The sequence below is a fragment of the Parambassis ranga genome, chromosome 1, assembly GCF_900634625.1.
Source record: "Parambassis ranga chromosome 1, fParRan2.1, whole genome shotgun sequence".
Lineage (NCBI taxonomy): Eukaryota > Metazoa > Chordata > Actinopteri > Ambassidae > Parambassis > Parambassis ranga.
In genome coordinates, this window is record NC_041022.1 from 12,381,024 (window position 1) to 12,399,364 (window position 18,341).

General features: G+C 40.2%; 1 protein-coding gene across 7 annotated transcripts; it reads left to right on the top strand.

Moving 5' to 3' along the window:
* The first annotated feature begins 2,826 nt into the window (after positions 1-2,826).
* clockb (clock circadian regulator b) lies at positions 2,827-18,281 on the top strand. Of its 7 annotated transcripts, none has more exons than XM_028418235.1 (25): positions 2,827-2,951; positions 4,558-4,648; positions 4,945-5,103; positions 5,496-5,584; positions 6,107-6,166; positions 6,279-6,427; positions 6,985-7,076; positions 7,329-7,418; positions 7,571-7,709; positions 7,904-8,017; positions 8,260-8,378; positions 8,476-8,558; positions 9,227-9,333; positions 9,426-9,573; positions 9,804-9,879; positions 10,341-10,482; positions 10,648-10,751; positions 11,193-11,288; positions 11,386-11,544; positions 12,261-12,458; positions 13,790-13,983; positions 14,127-14,259; positions 14,352-14,384; positions 14,567-14,701; positions 14,942-18,281. In XM_028418235.1, the coding sequence occupies exons 4-25, from the start codon at positions 5,568-5,570 to the stop codon at positions 15,224-15,226; spliced, it is 2,673 nt and encodes an 890-aa protein (XP_028274036.1). In that variant the 5' UTR covers positions 2,827-2,951; positions 4,558-4,648; positions 4,945-5,103; positions 5,496-5,567; the 3' UTR covers positions 15,227-18,281. The 7 variants fall into 7 exon arrangements, with proteins under 7 accessions (XP_028274036.1, XP_028274049.1, XP_028274058.1 ...); XM_028418248.1 differs by having other exon boundaries at positions 7,571-7,691; XM_028418241.1 differs by lacking the exon at positions 2,827-2,951 and adding an exon at positions 3,205-3,371.
* Positions 18,282-18,341: the final 60 nt, after the last annotated feature.

An 18,341-nucleotide genomic window follows, 5' to 3' on the forward strand; every position in this document is an offset into this window, starting at 1 on the left:
AAAACACAGATGAGTCGCTCTTCTGCTAAGTGCTTTGTTGTTGTTGTTTTTTTCATGGCTTTTCATGCTTGCACTTGAAAGGCTTTTTGCCTCTGAGATGGAAAGAGGGATGGATAGGCAGGAAGTAAATATATGTGTTGAATCCTATGAATAACACATGAGGTTTATTGTACTTACTTATCATCACTTTATCCCAGTGTGATGTGCATTGAAAGGATTATCATTTATGCAATAATCAGAGAAATTCAAGAAATTCAAATGGTTGCATTTTGGAACACATAAGAATAGAACAGAATAATTCTATTGTAAGAAAATATAATAATGTTTTATCTAATCATAACACTGCAGGTGAGCAGCTAGAGGTTATTAGGGCTGATACAACATATATTAACTTATGCCAACAGGTAGACGGATGAGTGTGAATGTCTCTGTGTGCGTGGACTGGTGACCTGTTACCCTGCCTCTCACCTGTAGAAAGCTGGGATAGACTCCAGCCCCCTGTAACCCTGGACTGCAAGATGGATGGATGGATGGTTGTTGTATGGATGGATGGATGGATGGATGGATGGATGGATGGATGAAATTTTAGAAAAACCTATAGCATCATAGTCCCCTTCTATATTTATACAGTCAGGCCAGCAGTCAGGATCTCATCTTTGTAGAACTTGGTGTCTTGGACCTACTTAAACCAGTACAAAGTTCTGACATCATCTCCTTCGTTTGTGAAAAGATGTAGTAGTTTGCAGGTCTTTAATCGGGTGAATAGGATGGGAGTTCAAACCCTTATTCCTGAATGGCCATGTTCAACTGATTTAAAAGGACAGAGAAACAGAGCTAGAGAAGCAGGTCGCCAAGATGTCCAGGAAATTGATGAGATACTGAATGAAATTGAGGAAGAATGTGAGCATTAAACAAAAGGCCATAAAAACAAGAAGCCTAAGAGGAGGTAAAACATGGATACAGGTGGGAAGATGTAACAAAGGAAAAAGAAGGAAAATTAGAAAGAAAAGAGCATGAAGAGATATAGGTTGTGGATGTAGAGATTAGTTAAGGAATGAATAATACAGATTATGCAGGAAGATGTGCTGACTGGGTGAAGGAGCGATAAGAAGGGACGTCATAGGCAGAATCCTTAAGAAGCAGATAAGGACTAATCTGAACAAACTACCAGAAAACTGGAAGTGATGACAGAAAGGAGAGAGCAGCTGGAGTTCACACAGAGGAGAGATGCTGAAGACATAAAAAAACAAGGAGACAGAGAAACAGTAATAATAATACTCTGAGAAGGAAGAATTATAAGATAAGATAAGATTAAATGCATTATTATTAAATTAAATTAAATGCAGTTAAGTACAGAGTATAAGAGTATAAGTGTCACTATAATCCAAAATAAGAGTACAGTACGCATTATGAGCACAATATATGATACATGGATACAAATATGGAGATGTAAGGTGCTAAGTAAACATAAATATAGACAAATGGAGGGAATGACAGTGATGCCTGACATGATTATCTAGCGCTTCTCCCCACAGAAAGGGGAGGAGTTATACAGTCTGATATAAATAAATAAATAAATAAATGTATAACACCAATCAGCCTCTGGGAAACCCACCACAGAGCGTGGTGAATTTGGTGAAACTTTAACTTTGATAAACATTTAACTCTCCTAACATGCATCCTTTCATCTACATTCCTATTTCAGCTCGTGTTTTATTGTGCTTTAGTTTTATATTATTAATTTTTAATATAATGATTATCTTTATAATGACTATTAATACAAAGGACTGTCAAGATAATTGACTCTATCATTACTGAAATTAAAGTTTTTTTTGTCTTTACCAATTTAAGGTGTAGATGTCCATGGAAGTAACGGTGATTACTTCCTTTCTATTGCTTGACTGAAGGGGGCAGTAAAGCTAAGTAGAAATGTTTTACTGTGCTGCAAGAAATTCATTTAACACAGTGGTATTTAAATTCTGGAAATTTAAATCTGTATTTGAACCTGCAGCACATCACATACTCCACTTACATATTGGTCTGTTTATCAGGCTTGTCATCCCTTGATCTGTAAAATAGATTATTATGTTTTGTTTGTCAGTTTTAATGTTATAGCTGGTTGCTATATCTGCCTGTGCTCAGTGCTAAATGAAAAAGTGCTAATGAATGACTATAAAAAGCTGGTAAAGGCAGGTGGGGTGGGTACGACACAGTGAACAAACCTTAGGACCACTTGTTTATTTTTGATATGACTGATAGTGTCTCTTATTAACATAATATTCTCTAATCTATAAGGTTGTGATAATGTCAATAAATGTAATGTCAAAATTCACAATAATACATATTTAGGGGAACCTCAGCACACTATAGAAACAACGTCATGGCGTGAAGAGCTTGTGATTGGACGTCGATAGAAAGGGAAACCCCTTCCATCAGGCAGGGCCATCCCTATCTTGCTCTGCACCCTTCTGGCGACCATCCAATGTCACATTCACAGTCTGTTCACAGCCGTCTAAACGGCAATTCCACGCGTGTAATGCAATCATAATTGATCTGGCCTTTTGGTGTTGATTTATAATGTGGACCACATATGACGATGAATTTATGCCAAAAATGTTTAAATTAAATGTCCAATTCTACTATGTCGGAAAGTGTGTATCGTTGTCGTTTTAAATGCATTACTTTGTCATTCAGAGGACGAGTCTCCACGTTGGAAAAGGACCCAGAGAACCGCGCAGTCATATCCCAGGATCACTCAGCGGTTCCCTCCGTTTTGCTACTGTACTCACAAAATAGAGCGCCCTACTGTCTCTATTGCGCATGACTGTACGTCGTAATATGAAGTAGGCCTCCTGTTTTTCTCCCCAACCCGGAGTCCTCCTGGCCCCCACCGCCTCGATGCACAGCTTAAGTAACCAAAACACGGAGGCTGCTGTCGATTATTCGTGAAGGTAGGATTTTAATGCATATACAAAGCCAGCGGTGGTCGTCTTTGTGACATAGCACGGCCGTTGTGGTGTGTGAACGGTGTTTTTGGCGTGCGGAAGCGGTCGGACTGCAGCGCAGGCTTCGGGACTGTTTCCGCAAGCTTGAGGGAGAGCAAGGCCCAGTGACCCACATTCAGAGCAGCCAGCGTCTATGTGTACGAGTGGGCGAGCGTGTGCGCGTATTCTTGCCAGTGTGTGTGTACGCGTGTGCCCGCGGACTGTGTATGTATGTGTGTACATACATCTGCCGCGAAAATGTTTCCACCATCGCTGTTTTTGGACGTTTCTCCGCCGCAGACATTCATGTTTTGGTCGGCTTTTTCGAAGACCTTCCACCGCGCGGATGTTTAAGCTCAGGTTTCTCGCGGTGTTTAAAGACCAACGGTAATATTTTAGAGATTATTTTGTCTTCAATGTCAGTTGTTGCGTGACAGCTTCGGGCTCGGCGCAAGCTTGCCATGACATGGACTGGTTTTCCTCCTGTCTGTTTCACCGACGTGAACCGCTTCGCCTGTCATAACTGTGTCATTCAGTATTTGTGAGTAACGAGGTGAAACTGGGGCAGTAAGAGCATTAAATCTCTCTTGAATGGACAGTTTTCGGTAGCAAGCTTAGTTAGCCTGCTAGCTAGCTAAATGGGTTGCTCTCTGTCGGTTGTATAACTAACACCTGTGGCACTAAAAGGTATATTAACTGTTAACCGTACATTATCCTATAGTTTATAGCTGTTGTTGTGATCCGCTGCTCTACACTCGGCCATATTGCTTGTATAGTATGTAGTTTATTCATTGGGAATGGTCTACGGCATCTTTGCCCAATGAAGAAGCTCAGCGTAATGAGGCTTCACTTACTGGCCATCAGGAATGCATGAGTGTAGGTCAGCATCCCAAATTAGAGCCGCCGGTATGGACCCCTTAACTTAGCCCGATGGATGTAGGGTTATGATAATAAGATAATATATGAGGGGTTTAGTGTTATCCATATGTTGTTTTACTGCAGCCACTGTGACCTTCCTGCTTATATCTTACTGCAACATGGTCTTAGATGGGGTTTATTGAGAGTCTGCTGGTGCTGGTCTGCTGTCCTGCTGGTGTGGGACTGTATGACATGTTTTTGAACATTTTTTCAGACTAGTTTTCAAGTTATTTTTTCTGTTAAAATAATATATGCATGACTGTTCAAGCACATAATTGCAACCATTTTCCATTTTCTAGCCATGGCTTCTCTCTATTAGGAACTGGGTTGAATTTGTAATTCACGGTTGGTCATGCTTAAAAAAATATGTGTGTGTGTGTTTGGACCACTGATGACCTGCAGTTCAGCACTACAGTTTTGATTAAGTGGTTTATTGAACCAATGAGTATGGAACCATGTATTACTTATTGCTAGATTTTTGTTGTGTATATATATATATATATATATTGTATATTGTATATATTGTTTTGCAGCTTTTAATATTTTGTTTCTTTTGACTCTGATCAAGGGGACAATAAATGAGAACTTTTATTTTCAGACATTTTGCAGCCAAAGGGACGTGTAGCAGCTGATATATTTGCATTTTGTTTTGCAGGTGAGGCGTGGTTTACACATGAAGATTTGTCAGTGCCTAGGAGGCTAGGATCTAAAACGGCTAATTTTGCATACAAAAGACATTCCAAGAAGTAAGTTGAAATTCTATTTCATGAAATAGTAAATTTGTAAGCATAACGGTGGATTTGTTACAGTTGTATTGATGTTGTTTAACAGCTGTGATTCATTTAACTAGAATGTTTATGTAAAAAAATTTTTTTTTTTTTTTTAATTTTTTATGTTAGTATTTATTAAGTTATTTGACTATACTTGTAACCACAGAGACAGTGATATTTGTAAGGGATTTTTCTAACGGACACCAAGTCCTGGTAATAGTTCTTTTTGAAACCTGTTGTACTTTCCATAACTGCTTTCATTTTATTCACAGGTTTGGTCAGCGACCAAGTCATTATCGCGGTCTGGTGCCCTCTTCTGACCCCAATGACCTCAAAACCTCTTTTGACCATAGAGTCAACTTTGACCCTAAACCCTTTTTCTGACCCCTGAGGAACTACATCAACTAGCCGTGTGCTTAAGCTGCAGTGTGGTGAGAAGTGACAACACACGTTGATGATGAAAAAGTTTGGAAATCTTAAGATATTTATCTTAAGATAAATGTTTCTTACCATTTTGCATCATAGGTTTTACAGAATACTAATAATTGTAATTGATATCTTATATCTATACACATTTGTCAAGATGATTGTGTTTCTTTGATGCCTTTCTGTAGTTGTAAATGTGTTATAATGTCTGAGCTAAGTTAGGTAGTAATGTTGAAGAAATCACAATTTGATCATCATCAACTTCACCACCAGTTTTAAAACATAGGAACGGGACGCTTATTTCTGCAGTGCATTGTAGGATAATTTCTTTAGTCCACTAAATTGCAAAAATAAAACACACCTGGCTGTTAAACGTAACATTTTATTTGTCTCCTAGGTGGTCTTCCAAATGCCTACCTCACGCCTAAAGAACAAATCACTGCAGCCACAGCCCTGATCAGCAGCCACCATGACATCAAGCATAGGGTATGCTGGCACACACTCTCTAAGGCTGTCAGCCTGTGCAGACCGCATGCATACTGTATACACTATACACAGAATGCCCCTAAATACATTTGCAACCTCAGTAGTTACTACTATGTATTTTCCATTAACATACCATCTTTGTATCTGTTTTTCTGCATTAAAAATTATTCCAATTAAAGATTCTGTAATAGTTTCGGGCATCACCCGTCAGTACACATGGAGGTATTTTGACCAGTACTTGAAATGTAGGCAAGAACACACCCTCTTACACGAATGCACTTAACCTTCTTGGCAAGCACAACACATTCCTTCTCCCTTCTCACTCCCTTTTTTCTCTGATCCAAAAATAAACCTGCTGCTGGCATGTACAGTAGGAATCCTCCCATTAGTCAACATCCGTCATTAGCTATTATTAACAAAACATACAAGCAGTTCAAGCTGCAGACAAACATAAATGGACAGGAAACCAAAGTGAGAAAACTCTGAACATCTGTAAATATTTTTTTTTCTTCCCCCTTGTAGGGATGATTGTAGCATCTTTGATGGGTTGATGGAAGAAGATGAAAAGGACAAAGCAAAACGGTAAGATTGTTTTGTAAAGATTACATCTGTGATTTTGTAAAAAAAAGAAAAAAAAAAAGAAAAGACCACATACAATTTGGGTTTTAATTGTTAATTGTGGTTTGGATTGTAGCGTGTCCAGAAACAAGTCTGAGAAGAAACGGCGAGACCAGTTCAATGTACTCATCAAGGAACTCGGCACAATGTTGCCGGGCAACACCCGGAAGATGGACAAGTCCACCATCCTGCAGAAGAGCATCGACTTCCTGTGTAAACACAAAGGTCAGGCCTCTCTACCATCCTACTTCACTTCCTGTGTTTATGATGAACACTTCATGTGGTTGACGTTACATGTCTATATTTATCATTCACTTTTGTGTACACTCTTTGTAGGGTATGTTTGCCTTCATCAGTAAAGCTTAAAAAACATGTTCATTACACATTTTCTATGAGATGTGGATATTGTACATATAAAGTGAGATATCCTCTTTCATTAATTTGAAAAGAATGACTTAATAATTGTTCCCCTTCTGTCATAGGTTTTTTTAATGTATTGAATTCATTTAATCATTGACTACAGGCTCATATTCCTAGCAATCCCTGCTATTATCTTTGAATAATTAAATATCAGCTCCCACTGCACTGGGGCTTTATGTTATCCTGTGTTCTGTTTAACTGTCTTGTTTTCACTGTGGGACTCCAAACATTTGTGCAACCAGTTGTTTTATGTTACATCCAGGGTGCTTGAGCTGTCACCTTGTCATGTTTTTTTTTACTGACATCACCCTGAAAGACTTGTTTTCTCTAAATTCAAATGCATTTTCTTTGTCCTTATTCAGAGATTGCAGCCCAGTCGGAGTCGAGTGAGATCAGGCAGGACTGGAAGCCTCCATTTCTTAGTAATGAGGAATTCACCCAGCTCATGCTAGAGGTCAGAAATGTCAGAAATCTCATGCTTTGTACGGTTAAACAACAACATAGGCACTGTTATCTTGCTGTAGTAGGATTTTTACCATTTAAACAGGTATAGGTATAAATGAATGTATTTTTTAGGCCTGGCAAATGCTGTCATATAGTTAATTTTTCTGTTTAATACAGTTTTTAATCTGACATAAAACTGACGAGAGGCTTTTTTCTCATCTTGTACAGCAACATTACACACTGCTTTCTCTGCTCTAAACAGGCTCTGGATGGGTTCTTTATTGCAATAATGACTGATGGGAACATCCTCTACGCCTCAGAGAGTGTCACCTCACTACTAGAACACTTGCCGGTGAGTAACACTGGTTCTTTCTCTTGGCTTGTCGGTGTGATAGTCATCCACTGTATTGTAAAACAAGCCTTAATATGATTTTATTAACTATCATCTGTGTGCTTTGGCCTTTCCCCTAATTTGTGTGTTATGCATGTTTATGTGTTTCTCAGGCGGACTTGGTGGACCAGAACTTGTTAAATTTCCTACCAATTGGGGAACACTCCGAGGTGTACAAGGCCCTGTCCACACACCCCACTGATGCAGAGAGCCTTGGCAGCGATTACCTGAAGAGTCAGTATCAACCAGAGGGTATTTTTTATTCTACAGTAATAATAAAATTAAAAAATCATATAGTTTTAAGTTGAACGTGTAAATTTTCTCCTCTGGGATGAGTCTTATCTTACACTTAATCTGAAACAGCTAAACAAAGATCCACTATTCATCAAACATTAAAGTCCTGTCTCATGTGTTTTTAGTAATTATTCTTTATTTTTCACCTCCAGCTAAGAATCACATGGAGTTCTGCTGCCATATGCTGCGAGGCGCCATCGACCCCAAAGAACCTCCTGTCTATGAATATGTTAAGTTCATTGGCAACTTCAAGTCACTCAATAATGGTATGTATATATATTTACATGGGAGACTTTTTTCAACAGCTATGTGAACCAGAGTTTAAAAATAAAAAAGTTCTTGTTGTTTCTCATAACAAGCTTGCATGTTTACCGACACACAAAGTTACACAAAACCTTCTGTGTCAAGCCTAATTTAAGTAGTAGTTGATCATTATATTTTAACATGGATGGCAGTGTCTATTCCTGAGCTTACCCACTGAGTAAAAAAGCTCTTTTCTGTTTTGCAGTTCCCAACGTGAAAAGAAATGGTCTTGCAGGAGTATTACAGCGGTCGTTACAACCTGCCTTCGATGACCAGGTGTGCTTTGTGGCCACTGTCCGGCTGGCCAAACCTCAGTTTATTAAGGTACTGTGAAAATGTGCACCCATTTTAATAATTTGTAATTTTATTTCATGTAACTCCACACTAAACTGCTCTTGGTTTTGCTTTTTTGTATTTATAGGAAATGTGTACAGTGGAGGAGCCCAATGAAGAATTTACCTCCAGGCACAGTTTAGAATGGAAATTCCTCTTCTTAGACCATAGGTACATACACATTTATCCTTCATTGCTCCTTAAGGTGCCATTAGAACTGTGAGCAGTGCACACACGTAGCACACTTCAGATTAGACTATAACTAAACATTACTGTAACTTTCAGAAGTGGACACATTCAGAATGTCGCACCCTTTTGTGTAACAATCGGCACCACCAGATGTGAGAAAGGAGCTCGGGAACTTCTCAAGATCTAATTTCCCTAATTGACTTTTTGTCAGTTCCCCCTTTCTTCTTAGTAACAGCTGAGTACAACCATTTCTCCTAGAGTGAACTGAAAATGTGTTATTAAAATAAATACAATGTGTGGCCACTGAACACAATACACACCCTTTGGTTTCTTCCATGGTAGATCATGATATAAATCAACTACATATCCAGACACATTTAGTCTAGTGTCATGTTTGTCAGCTGGTTGTGTGACTGCTGGTTTTTTAACCTGGGGGTTACTTGTGCTGTGTGCCACTCTTAGGTCAGTAATGGAGGCGCTACAAGCATATTGAAAAGACCTGTTGAACATGCAGAGATTTCACAAACTAACACGTGTCCCTTTTACACCACTAAATCCGTGTGGTTTACACACTGATGTAGATTTTAGCAAATTGTTTTAAACTAGCTGGTAACATGCAGTAATCATATCATGTATTTTCTGCTTTCCAGAGCCCCACCAATCATAGGCTACCTGCCGTTTGAGGTTCTGGGAACATCAGGGTACGACTATTACCATGTGGATGACCTGGAGACGCTAGCCAAATGTCATGAACACTGTGAGGGCGCACAATTACTCATATGCAAGATTCTTTAAAAAAAGTTTTTCTGCTTGTTTGTAATGCTGTTTGTTTGCCCCTGTTCTGCTCAGTGATGCAGTATGGTAAAGGGAAGTCATGCTACTACCGTTTCCTAACCAAAGGTCAACAGTGGATCTGGCTGCAGACTCACTACTACATCACCTATCATCAGTGGAATTCTCGACCTGAGTTTATTGTCTGCACACACACAGTAGTCAGGTATAGCGAGCTTAGATTCTCATCCTATGTTTTTGAAGTGCTTTTCATTGATGTTACAATTGATTATTATCATGAAACATTAATGAGTTTAACATAAGTACTCTGGATGTATTCACTTCATTATATTTACTAGTGGCACTACACATTCAAATTGTCATATCTCTCACATGCACCATCTTACTGCTTCTTCACCGGTTGTTTCTTTTTCGTTGTGTTTGTCTTAAATGCAGCTATGCAGAGGTGAGGGCCGAACAGCGTAGGGAACTGGGCATTGAGGAGTCGAATCCAGAAGTCACTGCAGATAAGGTAAGACATCATTTCAGAAAATGGTCTATATTCATGTGTTTAACTGTGTAACTATACACTCTCAGCAATTAAACGAAACATGACATGTCAAGAATGAGAGAGAATGCATTAAAATAGTAAAAGTAAAAACATTTTTGTATGTATGCAGACTCTCTTATAACAGGAAAAAAAGCTTTTTCTTCCCACATTATCCATTAACTTCCCTCAATGTGTTTTTCTTGTCACATTGTCCACACTGTCAAACTTGTTGTTCTCTGATGGAGTCTGAGAGAATGGGGCTTTTCTTTTGCTCAATGAGCAGTCATCATAAATCAACATAAATACAACATCAGGCCCAAGCCTTCATTTGTTTGGGGATCATTAAGTTTTGCAGAATGTTCTTCACTTTCTTTGTGTGTATTATTTTTAAAATTGGTACCACATACATTTTTATTTTATTTTTTGCGTTTTTCTCCTTTTAGAGTCAGGACTCTGGCTCAGAGTCGCAGCTAAATACGTCTAGCTTGAAGGAGGCTCTCGAGCGATTTGACCAGAGCCGAACACCCTCGACCTCTTCACAGAGTTCCCGCAAGTCCTCATCGCATGTCTCTGACACTTGCACTTGTAAGGACAAAGACAGTTGCATGCTAGTAACCCTGACATATACTGTACTAATCCATAAGTGTCATATCTGTTAAAGAGTTAAATGGGATGACTAAGTCCTGCAGTAAGATAACGTCAGCAGGGTCTAAATAGGACTCTTTGTAATTGATCATTTTGTCTTACCAGCAACAGCTTCCAAGCTACACATGGACACGGCCACACCCCCACGGCAGTCCCTGGCCTCCACAATGGAGATGACATCACAGCGTCGCTCATCCATCAGCAGCCAGGTGAGACATGATTGGCAAAAGCAGTGTCATTGTCTTTTTGTACAGTAGCAGAAAACTAAATGACCTGGTAGCACAAGAAGAAGACTTCAGAATGACATTGATAAATCTGTTAAAAAGGCCCACTAAAAGGGGTACAATCCAGAAATGAGGCATGGACTGTACAAACTATTATAAATGTTTATACACCAAAGTTATGCACGGGTAGAAACGGGCACAGACATATTTATCCTACAGTAACCACCTCAATCAAAAAAGGGGATTAGTGCTATGTCTTGGCTTCAGACTTTGAGTCATCAGATGGGTGGGGATGACAAGCTGGTGATGTCACAGGTTTCAGTCAGCCAAAAGTCAACATGAGGGCAGGATAGCTGTGTCAACCTAGATGAGAATGCATTAAAGTCTGCCTGTCATAATTCACATTCATTTTCTTTATATCCACAGTCTATGAGCTCTCAGACCACAGGACAGAGTGTAACTCCAGGCATGATCACTCAACAGCAGCAGCAACAACCACAGCAGCTCCAGTCAAATGTACAGGTAACAATGCTAATACCCCTACTGTGCATTTATATATTGTTAACTGCCATTATCTGGGTACATAAGACAAAACCATTTTTTCCCCCTCTCTCCGTAGCCTGTGATGGAGTTCTCGGCGCAGGTGAATGCCATGCAGCACTTAAAGGAGCAGCTGGAGCAGAGGACCAGATTGATCCAAGCCAACATCCAGCGGCAGCAAGAGGAGCTCAGACACATCCAGGAGCAGCTGCAGAGAGTTCAGGGACAGGGCATACAGGTGAACTGTACCGTTTTAAAATGACATATTCTTTCAAACTTTTCTTACAAATTTGTGTACACATAGTATTGTTTATTCCTCATCCTCTGAAATATTCCCTTTATTTTATTTCTCTCTTCCCTTTATTTGTCTGCCTCTGTGACTCAGTTTATTTGTGCATAGACAGACAAAAGACAGCCTTACCTACTAGTTAAAGCTATATTTAGGTATACCTGCACTTATTACCTGCCTATTACAACAAAACAATTACCTTATATTCAAAAATTATGCAAACATGATTTGTTTAGCTCACCATATAATTACAGAATGACTGTAGCTCATTTAGGAGTCAAGCAGTTTGATTACATTGAACAAAAGTCTAAATTTGATTATTCAATTTTTGAAAAGAACATACTAAAATGCAACTAATCTTTTTTAAAGAACAGTATGTGTCGTGTCTTGCCATTTCGTGCTGTGTCGTACTTACTTTTGCCTGACCTAGATCAGGACTACAATCATGCATTATGCATTATTTTTCCTTCTATTCTGAGGAAATGGCAATAATAGAACATCACTACTTGAATATGTATCCCATAAAGATAATTTCTACCAATAGATTATTCTGTTATTCTAAACATGCTAAATTGGGAAATGAATGTACAAAAGTAACCTCATGCTGTGTAAATACAGATAACTGGACTGTTGCGGTCTGACAATTGTTGTCTTCATCCCAACAGATGCTGCTGCAGCAGCAGGGTGGAGCAATGAATGTACAGCTCCCTCAGGTGGGGTCGGTCCAGCAGACAACAGCGTTGACCAGTCAAGTCCAGCAAACAACAATTAACCCGGTCCATTCAGGAACTCAGCAGCTCACGATACAGCAGCAGGCTCCGCCCCCTCAGCAGAACATACAGCAGACTAATGCCCTCCCACAGGTAGGATACAAGCTAGAGAAAGTGATTAAATCTGGTAATGATATATAAAATAGAATTATGCATGTTCAACTGTAATGAGGACCCTATATTCATGAGGGCAAATTGTATGTGAACTTTTAACACTGCTGATCACATTCCTGTGGAGGGTAGCAGGGAGGAAAGACCAGCTATAGCAGCGGTCCCCAACCTTTTTTGCACCACGGACCGGTATCATGTAAAACAATACTTTCACGGACCGGCACAGAAAAAAAAGTGCATACAAAGACAACTTACTCTTATGCTTAATTAGTGGGGGCCTTTGAGCTTTCTCAGCAATGAGGCGGTCCCATCTGGGGATAATGGGAGACATGACACCCGAAGTGTGTTTCTTATGTCCAGTCCACTCCGTAATTTTGTTTTGGCCGTCATTAATTGCTTCAGTCGTTCTTGTTCATGTTTTCTTCCATGGCTTGTCTTTTAATGCAGGGTCCTCGGTCTCGCAGTTTTGAAGGCTTCGTTGCCTCATTTGCGAGTCTGTCGCCACATCACTCAGAGCGGACTTGGTGTGTGAGAATCACCTGTTGCAATAAATCCGTATTTTAAATAGGACTCCTGATATAGTCTTTTAAATGCGGGTTTCTTTTTCTTTGAAGGGGTAGGCTCCTCTTCTTCTGTCTCCTCTTTAGGCCTTTTCCCCTTTCCGAAGAAGCTCTCCAAAGACGTTTGTTTTTTATTCATTTTTGCTGCTTGTGGGCTTAATTTTGGGGTGCCGTATCCCGTGACCGAGACAAGCGTCTGGGCAGGTGCTTAAAGGCACAGGCGGATGAATCTGATCGATTTATAAATGAAACAGCTTTCAGACTCAGATAATGAATAATATATGTTTTGCTCAGTCTTTCTGTGCGGCCCGGTACCAAATGACCCACGGACCGGTACCGGTCCCCGGCCCGGTGGTTGGGGACCACTGAGCTATAGCACTGGTACTAAAGGAGCTGCTCAGTGCTGTGAGCACAGTGCTATAGTGTGAAGTTCAAATGGTTACATTCCCATTACAGGAAGAACCCCTGGGCATGTCTTGAGTTTTTAAATTACAGTAGACTTCAAAGAATGCTCACTGTAAGAGTGACAACTCACAGAACAAAGATCCCATATGTCACTTTTAGGCAAACCCTCTCTACTCAGTTGGGAAACATTGATTATCCTTTCACATAATAAAAGGCCAATTCAAAATAGCCTGCCAAACAGAAACCTAATGCTTGCATTGAAATTGAAAAGAGGAAAAAAGCAAAAAGCATCAACTTTGTTAAACTTTGTAAATATTAAGTTTTGTCCCTCCCATTGCCTCTTTTTAGCCCCAGCGTCAGCCCCAGCAACCTACACAGGCTCAAGCCCAGACGCAGGGCTCTGTATCTGCTCCATTGTACAATACCATGATGATATCCCAGCCAGGACAGCCAAATGTGCTGCAGATCAGCACCAGCCTGCCACAGAACAACACACAACAAGGCACTGCTGTGGCAACCTTCACACAAGACCGACAGATTCGGTAAGTATGCCTGCTACAACGAAACAAAAAAACTTAACCAGAATTGTTGTATTAAAACCAACATGTGTAAATATATTGGAATAAGATGTGTATACTATCAAACATGGATGGTGCTACATGTTTTGTCTTATTTCCATCTCCAGATTCCCAGCAGGCCAACAACTGGTGACCAAGCTAGTGACTGCTCCAATGCATGCATGTGGAGCAGTCATGGTGCCCACCTCAATGTTCATGGGGCAGGTGGTTACTGCATACAACCCCTTTGCCGGCCAGCAGGTAAACACACAGTTGTATGAGCCACTGAGTAAGGGAGGAGGACAATTCTGAGTAGAGCGCATATAAGTGACTATGTTTGTAATGCTACCCAGCTGCTCCTTGACGACAGGCTCTGGGGCCCCTGGGTGAGCATGTCAGATAACATACAAATTACAGATTGGTGTGTGGAATTCTGTATATAAGTCCAATGGATTGGATGATGACCATTGTTTTCAAACCTTTGTCAAGTCTGTGAACTTTAAAGATTTGTATACCTTTATTTGATTATCAAGTCTAGTTTCTTTGTTAACAATCTGTATCCCTTCAGCAGGGTGGCCAGACCCAGACCCTGACACTGCAACCAGCCCAACCACCTCAAGGTCAGCCTGATGGCCAAAACCAGACAGCTGTAGTGGCACAGAACAGCCAGCAGGGGCAGCAGCAACAACAGCAGTTCCTACAGGTATCAGTAGATGGCAGAAATGTCTTTAAGATATTAAGTAGACATAAGACCTATCTTAGAGATATTGCTTTGTTTTGTGGACTGTATATGTTTTGTGTTGTTATTCCACATTGCTGTTAACACAATGTGTGTAGTACTGCTCTTCAAGGCTTTTGTGCATGTTGTTTGCAGAGTGTGATATTACTTAAAATGGGTTATCATCTTTCATCCTCTAATTTTATTACATTCTTTTGCTGCCAGGGCACTCGTCTTCTCCATGGTAACCAATCCACCCAACTGATTCTGCAGGCAGCTTTCCCACTCCAACAACAAGGCACATTCACCCAGGCAACCCATCCACAGCAACCACAACAGCAACAACAGCAGCAACAGCAGCAGCAGCCGCAGCAGCAGAGGCAACAACAGCAGCAGCAGCAACAATCTCACCACCAGAGGCACCAGCAGCAGCTTAAACCGCAGCCCCAGAAACAGCAGAAAGCCTCGTCATCACACAGGACTGACAGTGTCAGCAGCCAACCGCAGTAAAGTCTGCAGGAAAACACTCTTGAGTGAGAACCCTTGGGAATTTAACCTCTTTATGGGAATGCTGCATACGTTTGTTTTGGTTGTGTGTGGCTGTCACAATCTTCCTTTTCCCCAAAATTGTTGCCCTTTTCCGCCATGTGAAAGAATCATAGGAAAGAGAGGAAGGTCTGAGTCCTCAAGGAACTCACCAAAGATGGTCACCATGGAAACCGGATGGATTAAAATCCCCTTTTCCTCACCAGGGGCAGAATTATGAGGGAGCTCCAGTTTCTCTGGAGACCTGGAAAAAAAATTGCGGAGAACACCTTATTGCCACGGTAACGATGGACTCTTTTTAAAGGTGTGTCCTGGTGGACTGACCTTGTACAGATTTACTGTATGAAAAAAAAAAGTGTAAATATCCAATATAGCCTAACAGAAAACAGAAATGTAGTATTTTATATGATTGCATGGAAAGAATAACTGTGTAAGCTTTTATTAGTCGCTTTTGAAAATTGAATTTTTACTTTGTTCAAGTATTTTCTGGTCAAGGTGGAGCAGTGATGCACTCTCTTAGACCCCCTCCTCCCCCCTTCTCTAAAAAAAAAAAAAGAAGTTCAGTGTGAGGCTTTAAAGTTCTGTCAGCATGCTTAAAAAAATGGATGGGCTTGGGTTTGTTTTGTGGAAATTCTGTTTTTCAACACTGTGTCTCAAAAATGGTTATTTTAACTCCACAAATTATGTTTGGGAAGAGACTAGCTCGTCAGTTTAACTGAATTCTTTGCAGGATGATCACTGTACGTGTAACAGGTTTAGTGATTCCAAGTGCCAATAATGTAGTACGTTATGTTTTTTTTTTTAAATTTCAAGCAGACTATTCAAAGGCGTATATATTTTCCAACAAGATATTACCCCTAATAAAGTTCATGCGTGTGTATATAGTAGGGATTATTTTTTAACAGCCAGAGAGCCCTATATGTAACAAACAGTACCGTATATCCTCAACCTCCTTAAACGTTAGCACTTAATGTGATTGTGTACAGTAAATCACTGTCAAGACCTAGTTGTTTGTAATCTGTGGTGTGATTCTGTAAGCTTTTGTGTGTTTTTTTGAGAATACAATCTTTGGATGCATGAGTGTGTCTGGGGTTGGTGTATGTGAGTGAGTGAATGAGAGTGTTTGTCGCCCCTTGTGTCTTACAATATTTGACTTAGTAAGGTTTTGAAGTTGCTTGATGGTACTTGTATTCTCAGGAATGTGGAAAGTTTATGCTTCTGCCTCAGTCTGGAACCAGACCTGGAAGGATTAGACAGTGATGCTGCAAAGACCAGAGGGAAAAAGGTTTCACTGAATCGAAGTCGACCCAGTGTTCTCAGAGCCTACCTTGTTTCCTTACCAAACCAGAAGTGGAGTGGGGGGGGGGGGTCTCCAGAAAGAGGAGTTAAAATATGTTGTTTTGTGAAGGGTGGAGGGAGTTGTTGTGATAATACGGAGAAACGTGTTAGCCTTCATCTTGATTGGAATAGGCTGACTTCATTTCTGCTGTCTCATGGTCTGCTGTATCATCAGTGTTTCATCCTTCTTTCTCTTCCTAGGCCTCAGAAACCCTCATGCAGTTCAGTAAACTCAGCTCAGTTCTCAAACAGCAGTTAAAACCAGGACTGGGCCCAGATCCATTTTTCAGAAACTGAAATGTGTTTGAGCTCAGCCTGTGTGCTACAGTGATAAGCCATATCAAACAGAAAAGCCTTGGATTTGGAGGAAGTGTAACGGTTGGCAAAGGAGCGTTTAGAATGTGTTGTTTTGTCTCAGAGTGTAGTAAGGATTGCTTGCGTGGGTGAGTGGTTGTGCGTACTTGTGTGATTATAGCATCTCCTTTCCTTAATCCTACTTCTTGTATCACTTGGGGGTCAGTATTGGTTTCCCCTGGCGATAGCCAATCAGTTCTTGCGTTGCAGTATGAAGAGATAATTGTAGTTTCAAGAAACGTCCTCTCTGGTTGGGCTCAGTATTGTGCAAACCTGTGTGTGGGACAGCTCAACTTGAAAACATGTTTGTGTGAAAGAGAGAGCTTGTATGCATGTTTACTGTCACTGTATCCCATTATATTCTGTGTGTGACTGGAGAAGCAGAGCACTGGTCACCTGTCAGGATATGAATGATGGGTGGCTGTGGTGTTTTTGCAATGGCAGACTGCTCAACAAACACTTATCAGAGTAACTACACACCAGACAATTTTTTAACCCTCTGAGATGAGCTAAATTTAGATTTGTGCCACTTAGCAGGGACAGATTCTCTTATGGAATCATAGATTTTAACATCAAGGGTCTTACTATTTGAACCAGGTCTTCCACCTATCACATAGCAATTGTAGATCCTCCTTTAGACTAGTTGGTGTAAAAATGCATCACTCTAAAGGCTAGTTTTAAAATGTTTATAGTTTGTGTCACTGATACCCAGCCCAAAGAATGTAAAGGTGTTTTTAAAGAGACAAATGGATGTTGTAACTGTTAGCTATGGAGAACATTATGGAGACAGTCTTATGATGAAGGAAAAGGAGGGGTGTGAAACAAAAGCAAATTCAAAATGCAATCTTATTTACAGTCTTTGCAGTGTAAAAAAACAATCTCTGAATGTTTCACTATTGCAAACTTTTATCAGTTTGTTTTCTGAACATCTGGTTGGAAAAAAAGTGGAGTTCGAAGTTGAAGATATTGGATATGGGACAATATCGATAAGATAGCCAGCCCCCCCCCCCACAAACACCTCTAACACACAGATACACAAATCACCTCTCCACTACACAGTTTGGTTCTAAATCCCTAGTTCTAGTATAAAACCTTACACACACACACAAAGCTAAGAACACCAGTATTCAGTGTAAAACGGTGCTATGCTTACCTGTACTGTATGTATGTATATCCCTTCTTCTGCTCTTGAACTGTGCTCCTTTATCTACCCCAAAGTCAAATGTAATAATAATCAATATTTTGAAGCAAAATGTTTGCTATTACTATAACCCGCTCCCCTTCTCCCCTCTTGGTCAATTTGAAAATAAAAACTGTTGCAAATATTAATACATGGCATGTCTGAGTTTTGTCTTAATAGTAATGGTGTTAAATTGGCGCCATCATC